Consider the following 8,850-nt stretch of genomic DNA (forward strand, 5'->3'; position numbering starts at 1 on the left):
ATTTGTGTTAAATTTAACACATTTCGTATGTCCCAACAATTCACTTAAATTTAACGTAAAATGAATACCTATATTAAAAAGTAACATAAATATTATGAAAAATTAACACAAAAAATGTTATACTGATACAATTTGTAAGCAAACTGTTAAAGCATATTTTTTCAGTAAAATTAACATTTATTATATGTTAAAATTTACGTTTTAAAACACATTATTTTTATGTTATTTGTTTATTTACTTAAATTAAATTATGTTATTTTGTTACTAAGAAATGTTGAATATTGATGCAACACAAAATATTTAAATAACATAATTACATTATGTTAAATTAATACTCGAATATGTTAAAAATATCAACACAAAATTTTTAACAAAAACTTGGACTGTTTCTAACACAAATACAAAATGTTTTTTCTGTATAACTTATAAATTATATACATATTTCATCGTTAAATATAATAACATTTTTTCTTGCTAATCTTCGTTCTAATTTTCCTGATTTTTATAGACTTGTCGCACGTTGATGCACGCCGCGTTCATTCCAGGAATCATTTTTGGCGCTATATTGCTAATCGGAGTTACCGGTTTATTAATATGGAAGTAAGTACTATACCTATTTACAAATCTATTGTTTAACAAAGTAGAATTATAAAAAGTTGCATTGAATTTTATTATATTCATAAGAATAAACCGAATTCTTTTATCTTAGGTCTTGGGTTTCAGTACAAGATCGTAGAGAATATGTAAAATTTGAGCAGGACCGGCAAAGAACCGTCTACGCTTTAGACGAGAATCCGCTTTTTCGTCCAGCTACTACTCAATTTAGAGTACCTTCTATGTACAAGGACGATTGAAACTAATTAAAAACTTTTATATAAAAGCAAACATGTGCAATTATTAATCGTATGTATTTCGCTGTAAATACAACAATCATGTTTAGAATTTATATAAATATATGTCTACAATAAATCATAAATTAATTTTTAATTAACATTTTACGTATTTGTGCAATTATAATTGTGATTCATATTAATTTTATCAATGTCGAACAGAAGGAAAGTTTTCTTTCGCAGATTCTTCATGTATTTCATTCCAGAATTGATTAACAGTTGTAAACATAACATGCTGTATGTAAATGATAAGAATGCTTTTAATAAAATTGCAAATCTATGTAAGCTAGGAAACTGTTATAATACTTCCACTAATTCATGATTTCATGTTTATACAAACGCTATCGGAAATTGATGTGGTTGTCCATTCATATCCAAGCGGTTTTTTGTAAACAATGTTCAAGATGGGTTTATTTTGAGACCATACTGACGATAGTGTGGATTCATCGGGAAAAATATACGTTCCTGTACCATTCATCACTCCGTTCGCGTCAACGTACCCTTTGTATCGTGCATTATTATTATATCTTGTATAAACGTAGACAGTGACGTTATTAGTATCAACATTTTCAGAATTAGAATTGCATTCTATTATATCAAAATATATTAATTCATGAAACATGAATTTTAATCACCGAATGTGAAATTCATCACTACCAAATTTATCGTTGTACCATTTACCATCGTATACGTCGAAATTATCAGTTATGTACACTCCCTGATCTAAAAATCGCGATATCAAATGCCAATATACATATATCGGGGCGTGACTCACTGATTTAGATAAGAAACATAGGTATATTGGTAATCGCACAATCATTAAATATATGAAATGTTAACCTTGCTTAACCAAGGTGCGTCTGTCAATGTTTACTTGATATTTTCCTTCGTAACTATCTCCGTTCTTAAAAGTAAATCTCATAGTTTCCCCGATTCTCATGTTTGAATTTTTGACGTCGGTCGGTTTCAAGATTTTCGGACTATTTAATCGTTTCATGTTTGAAGCACTTCTCTTTTTTTTTCTTTTCCTTTAATCTTCTATATGTAAAAACTTTCTTTCGAAAATCATACATATGTATTAAAAACTTTATTATGTCATAATACACATAAGAATAATTTAACTCTCACTTAAAGAATCTTTTTATTACACGATAACTGTGAAAAGTAGAAAGCTTTCGGCGTGTCGCGAAGCAGAAAGCAATGAAGTCCCAGTGAAAGTCAATCTTTTCGTATTAATCCGTTTACGCACGAGAAACGACGCTACGTATTACGCCCGAAGAAGTACACGATTTCTAAGAATTATCGAATCATTTCTTTTCAGTTATTTAACAAATATAGCTACGAAAGAATCGTAATAAAAACAAGAACGATTGTGGATTGGGAAAAAAAGCGAATAATATATTTTTCTCAACGAACATATTTTGCCAAATTTCTCTATTTAATACTTTTAAATATTGCAAGAAAGATCGAGTAAGATAAGTAAGATAATTTTATTATTTATTTTCTTGTATACAAAATAATAATATACCGTAGCAACATACCATAACATATTTTACTTTCATGTTTGCAAAGTTATAAACTATGGCATTGCGTAGGATTAATCAGTTTTTAAAAATTCTGATTAAAAGTTTAACTAAAATTTATTGTATATCTTGGTGAAAATTTTTCTTAGAATTTTTCATATAATTTTTCAAAATTTTTACATAAATTTTTTATATTTTTGTATTATATAATTTTATAAATTTTAAATATTCTAAGATTTATAATTCTATAATTTTCAAAGAAAAGTTAAAATCTAAAAAAGTTTTAATTATTTTTTTTTAATTTTCACATATTTAAAATATGAAAGATTCTTAAAAATATATCATAATATATAAGGTATTATGAGATTTTTTTCCAGAGTATCTATTGCAGATGTTTTATTAGGACAAATATAGAGATTATATAATACAAAATTTATATACAAAAATTGTGATTTATTTTCTTAATTTTCTTTTCTTAAGAATATTATAATGTTCAGTTTATAAGAGCAATACACACACACGCGCGCGCGCGTACGCACAAGGTGTTTCAGCACCACTGAGACAAACTTTAGGAGATGATTTGAACAAAAAAAATCAATTTTGTTAAAGAACTTGTGTCCTTTGATGCATTTTCAAAGAATTATGCATCCTTGTTCAGACTGATTATGAGATAATGCAATTGATCACGTGCAGGCAGCATTGCGTATGACATCTGACAATATATTAGTCCATGTTATTGCTTTTTTGTTTTTTGTTGCAAAAACAAAATCAAATGACGTGAACTAGTATCATTGGACGCGTAATTCCTTAAAAATACGTCACAGGGCACAGGTATCTAATAAAAGTTGACGCATGTTGTTAAGATATATACCTGTTTCTTGTGACATATTGTTGTTAAGATACCTGAGACTTACTAAAATACCTATTCTTCCTCTAGAATTTGTTCCAGAGGTTCAAAAACACCGTATATTTTATGTATAATATTTTATATACAAGGTATCCCAAACCTACCGCACCACCTGCTAATGAAGGATACTTCTACACGATGTTTTGAAAAATCGTGATATGAATAATTCATTTAAATTTTTTTCTTAGATGAAAATACTTTTTAGATAATTCTATCTAAAAGTTTGCGTTTACAATATATTATTAACGTAATGTAAACTTTACATATGTTACACACTCTACATCCTAATATCAAATATCGGTTCAATATAATTTATTATTTACAGCTACACTTTGGAAAACTGAAACTTAAATCGCGCGCAAATTGCATTGTACATCATTCGGTAAATTTTTTTATACTAAATAAATTTAGTATATAATAATATATATTATTCTTATAACGCAAATATTTCTTACATATATAAAACAACAAATAAGAGAAACAAAATCCTTATAAATTCTGTTAAATCATTAAACAGTTCGTTTAATTAACGTTATGGTAACATATGTTTCTGCAATTTTAAGTATATCAAATTACAGACACACCCTTATATTATTCTTACATCTAGTACTGACATCATTTACAAGTTCAGTATCACATTTTTTCCGCCATATGTTTTTATGTATTACCATTACTTTTTTTAAGTAAAAAGATCAAACTTTACGTGACGTTAAAGACTGTAAAAATAGTTTCAGGTCCATCGAACGGAAACTTGCTTTTGTGAGACGTAGGATTGCGAACGTGCTCGTTTCTTACGAGAAAACTGTTATGCATGTCCTGATAAAAATTTTTCTTGGAATTCTTCATTTAATTTTCAGAATTTTTCAAAATTCCTGTATAATTTTATAATATCTTTAAAAAAAGTGTTTTATTATCAAATTTTTTAAATATAAATTAAATTTTATTTTTTAATAGTATTGAAAAAGTTTACTTTCTTCTTTAGAATCTTTTCTAGAATTCCTTATACATATATACATATATGTGAATTCTAAAATATTTTAAGATTTTTCATTATATTTTCGAAGAAAAATTTAGATGTGAAGAAGTTAAGATATTTTTTCAAAAATCTTCATAAATTTAAAACATAAAGAATTCTTAAAAAATATGAGATGTAAGAATTTTTTTCATCAAGGTATTTTTTATGCTTCTGGATTGAAATAAGTGATACGCAATCGAAAGCTCATCAATTGCGTAATAGTAAGTTATGCTTCTGAATATATGGAGCGATTTCGAAATTATCAATATAATCACCTCAATGAAATCGTATATATGAAAACTTTTTCTGTTGTGCTAGATAGATATGTCGAGAGCGTTTATCCAAAAGGCGTTATCCAATTTCTGATAGGATTAAAATGCACTTGCAGCGAATTTCTCCCTTTTTTTAGTAATTGACCGATTGGTCAATCACTAAAGACGCAGTGAAAAAAGCTTAAAAAGTAAGAAACTCCGTGTAAGTGTAATTCTATTCGTTGAAATGGATAGTAAGGCAGAGAGGGCCAAATAGTGACGGATTTTTTCCTCTCTCCCGTAGGTACAAGCTAATTTCCAGTTTACAAGATATGATTTTTCACTGAAAGAGTACGTACTTTCCACTTTCAAATATACGAAAAACTTAATTAGAGTTTCCATAAGTTATGTATACGGGCTAGATTTTCATAAAAACTAAAACCTACATTTGTTACTATTTGCCCCACCCTATGGGTAAATAATGACACCTTAGGGACAATTACAAAATACATAATTCTTAACTCTTAATCGATCTTTTTTTTGACATTTTGATTAAATAAGGTAATTTATATTAATTTTTATATTCTGCCATATGTAAATTTTTATTTTTTGATAAATAATAGTAGTAACATTATTTGCTAGTATTTCTGATTAAAAATCACACTTATTCTGGATCTTGCCTTGTAACTAATCTCATATTATCCCAAATAAATTAGGAAAATCATATTCAAATATTAAAAAAGCTTTTTGACTTGTCATTATTTACCCAACTAAAAATTGTCATTATTTGCCCCAGGAGCTACTTTAAAACTTTACTGAGAGAAATAAAATTAATATACAAGCATATGTAGGAATTAATTATATCAAAATGGAGAAAAAAGGTACCGTTCTGACATAGAATAGGTTAGATCTCATTCAATGATTCAGCAAATATCAAAAAAAGATTGAAAAAAGAAAAAAGACAGGTTTTACCTTATTTCACGAATGCAAAATTTTTATACTTCTCCGCTAGCTATATTTTGATTTTTATGGTTTTTTCAGAAGATGATTAGATGCTTGAGAATTGTCTTTCTATTGATGAGTAGTGGTAAAATAGACGTGCGAAAGAGGAAAAATTTAAAGTGAAACTATTTGCCCCCTGTCGCTATTTGCCCCCCTTCCCTTATTTCTATTCAACGCTGTGTATATTTCACGCTCTATATTTTCCATCCAACGAAATAATTTTTCATGTAAAAGATCCGAAACATATATTGAATGACTATAATAATAAGAGCCAGTACTGGTCGCAAGGCGAAGATAATAGAAAGAGACAAAATACATTCTAAATCGGTCTTACAAACCAAGACGGAACAAGAAAATTTAAGGCTTTCTTTCGGAGCTGGAGATACGTCTAGTTAATTGTTGATGGATGGCGCCGCCGTTTTGATCCTTTGATGGCGGTATGGTACATTCCTCTTCTGCAACAGGCGTAGCCTCAACAGCATACGACTTGTTATTTTCATGGTCCGGTGAAGCGTCTCTGACCAATCCACGGAGAAACATTGCGACACATGGCCACGGGAATATCCTATGTTTTATCGATTATACAGATTTTTTATGTAAACGGCAAAATAAAAAATAACGGAGAATAAAAAATAACGTCTACTTACCACCTTAAACTAAGTAGAATTTGCAAGTAGCCTGGAATGATGGCATATTTCTCATTACATCTCATTGCCGTTATTATTCTATCGGCTACAGCATTTGGACTTAGAGTCGGGATGTATCTAAATTCCGACATATATACTTTTATATAGTAAGCTTGTATATTACGTTTCAAGTATTTTGATCAAATGTTTTAAAAATTCTATAGAAATGTTTTAAAAACTAGCATTACAGATGCGCGCTTCGCGCGTGCTAGTTAATATTTTTACTATTTATATTTTACTTGCTACATTACTATTTAATATTTTACTTGCCATTACACTATTAATCTCAATACAAATGTCAAAATGCAATGACAGCTGCTAACATATAAGGGGGCAGTACCATGGCGTAGGAATACTACACTGATGTCGGCTAATTCCGTGCTGACTTTGGCTAATTCCGTGAGTGTAGCTCGGAAGTGTTCGGTATAGTATAGTGTTCTGTCACTGTTCTGTGGAAGCGTCTTCTCTTTCTGCACGCACGTCGAATATTACTGAACGTAACCGAAATGTACCGAAGTCGGTGGTTTGATCCCACGTGATCCCCTTACGTCAAATATCACTACTCCCCTCGCCATTCTAACCAGTTTATGCACCGTCCATATATTCCTACGTCAATGGCTGCTAACACGAAGTAAGCTCATGGACATAGGAATATAAGGGGACAGAGCACAAAGTCGTAACTTAGATGAGGGGTGTGAAGCCGAAATGCGGGGGGAGATTGTGTTGAGTTCACTCTTATTGGGTCTCAGTTCACCCCCTCTACAGCAAAAGCAAAGGGATACTCGGTCTATTATATAATATATGTGTGTATCACACGGGCACAAAAACTTATATCATTGTGCTTGCGCAAACTAACAGACCAATCAAATTTAGGCAGATATTTACCTCGTCGCACCGTCCCGCAATGGCTTCCCCCCCCCAAAAACTCTATGCTCTGCCCCCTTATATTCCTATGTCCATGAGTAAGCGCAGCGAGATAACCAATCGTGCGTGCGTGCATGCTTCGTGGAAAAGCGATAATCATAAACTTTGAGAAATGCGAGTAATCGACGTTACATGCACTTTTTTTTAGAGAGGATGATCTAATATCAAAAGTAATCTAATATTCAAAAAAGACGAGTAGACGAAAAAAAATTTTTACAGCATTACAAAATATATTTATAACAAAAACAGATTTATAAACACACCATACTTATGCACGCACGCACACACGCACGCACCTATATATTAATTTATATATACATTTATATTATTTATTTATATTTATTTATATATTATTAGAAAAACACAAATAATATATTTATTTTTAAATAATATGCTTCCTAATATTTTTTTAAAATTTCCAGAACATTTGAGCAATTTTGTATATTTATTATATTATTTGTAAATATCATAAAATATTATCTACCTTGATTGAACATCTTCGAACATGCCGGTACTGCGAATGAAATAAGGACACACAACTGTGGTATTGATATCGTATCCTTCGTACTAAAACGGAATAGATTAAAAATGAGTTTATCGATTAGTTGATAGTATGCAGACAAATATGACCTTTCATATACATATATATCTTTCACATAGCATATCATCCAAGTTTTTAAAATATCCTTATTTAAATCAAGTATAGTTGAAAGATAATATAATAAAATGATTATATAATTACTATTTTTGTGCATTATCCTCAATATATCTCAATGATATCCTATGGTTCTAAGGATAAACTCTGGATATCAAAAGATTCCTTCAAATATATCCTATGGACATATCTAGAATTAACTTTTGCCAATTTGGAATATATATATATATATATATATATGTATATATATATATATATATATCAAAAATAAAATGTGAAATATCTCATAGAATATTGATTAGAATGTTAACTTTTATAATTTGTTTTAATTTTTTTACATGCAGAATAATTAGAAAAATTAAATATTGTATGCATCTATATGTTATATTTTCTTTTGTAATTCTTTCTCGCTCTCTCTCTCTCTCTCTCTCTCTCTCTCTCTCTCTCTCTCTTTGTGTGATATTTATATTTAAAATATTTATGGTTAAAAGAAATAATTAAAATAATTGGAATAACATATTAGAATGATTCTCTCCTCTTTGCCATTCAATATATAGCTTGTTGAATAAATTGTAGTACCTCAAGTTCCATTCGAAGGGCTTCATCAAATCCGACTGCTGCAAACTTGGACGCACAATAGTCTACCAATTTCGGAATTCCGCATTGACCGGCTAAACTGGCCACACTCACAATATGTCCTTTATTGCCCTCCAACATCGTTGGAAGAAAAGCCTTTACAGTCTAAAAAAATTATAGCAAGATCTTTATTATATTAGTTATTAGTTCTAAACAATTAAAACAAATCAATGATATTATTACTTCTGATATATAATTTGCAAAAATTGGTTTAAAAATTGCTAATACTTTAAAAAATTAAAAGATAAATGTATATTTTATAAAATTATATTAAAATAATTTTGCAAAGATGCAAGACAAAGTATACGTATATGTGCACGTGCGCGCAGTATGTCTTACAAGGGAACCTCGCGAAGTGTCA

General features: G+C 29.4%; 3 protein-coding genes across 12 annotated transcripts in view; 1 reads left to right on the plus strand and 2 right to left on the minus strand.

The window, feature by feature from the left end:
• Nucleotides 1-469: 469 nt before the first annotated feature.
• On the plus strand, nt 470-1,179 carry LOC105458998 (integrin beta-3-like). Its single transcript, XM_011704655.1, has 2 exons — nt 470-600; nt 710-1,179. Exons 1-2 carry the CDS (start codon nt 524-526, stop codon nt 852-854), a joined length of 222 nt encoding a protein of 73 aa, XP_011702957.1. The 5' UTR covers nt 470-523; the 3' UTR covers nt 855-1,179.
• Nucleotides 890-2,562, minus strand: LOC105458997. 10 transcript variants are annotated; one of them, XM_011704649.1, is made up of 5 exons: nt 2,019-2,562; nt 1,731-1,941; nt 1,572-1,613; nt 1,231-1,478; nt 890-1,125 (listed from the first exon to the last, which is right to left on the minus strand). In XM_011704649.1, the coding sequence occupies exons 2-5, from the start codon at nt 1,885-1,887 to the stop codon at nt 1,039-1,041; spliced, it is 534 nt and encodes a 177-aa protein (XP_011702951.1). In that variant the 5' UTR covers nt 1,888-1,941; nt 2,019-2,562; the 3' UTR covers nt 890-1,038. The 10 variants fall into 10 exon arrangements, 7 of the variants coding, with proteins under 7 accessions (XP_011702951.1, XP_011702952.1, XP_011702956.1 ...); XM_011704650.1 differs by having other exon boundaries at nt 1,731-1,945; XR_975609.1 differs by lacking the exon at nt 2,019-2,562 and having other exon boundaries at nt 1,231-1,417; nt 1,572-1,664; nt 1,765-1,970.
• A 3,207-nt stretch (nt 2,563-5,769) lies between these two features.
• The window catches only part of LOC105458999 (short-chain dehydrogenase/reductase family 16C member 6-like), an 8,775-nt gene continuing 5,694 nt past the window's right edge, over nt 5,770-8,850 (minus strand). Inside the window, exons 4-7 of the mRNA XM_011704656.1 lie at nt 8,433-8,594; nt 7,683-7,765; nt 6,236-6,352; nt 5,770-6,153 (exon numbers count right to left, since the gene is read on the minus strand). Coding sequence (XP_011702958.1) covers nt 5,946-6,153; nt 6,236-6,352; nt 7,683-7,765; nt 8,433-8,594 — 570 coding nt within the window. The 3' untranslated portion in view covers nt 5,770-5,945. The remainder of the gene's footprint in view (nt 6,154-6,235; nt 6,353-7,682; nt 7,766-8,432; nt 8,595-8,850) is intronic.

The sequence above is a fragment of the Wasmannia auropunctata genome, unplaced genomic scaffold (assembly GCF_000956235.1).
Source record: "Wasmannia auropunctata unplaced genomic scaffold, wasmannia.A_1.0 LD334235.1, whole genome shotgun sequence".
NCBI lineage: Eukaryota > Metazoa > Arthropoda > Insecta > Hymenoptera > Formicidae > Wasmannia > Wasmannia auropunctata.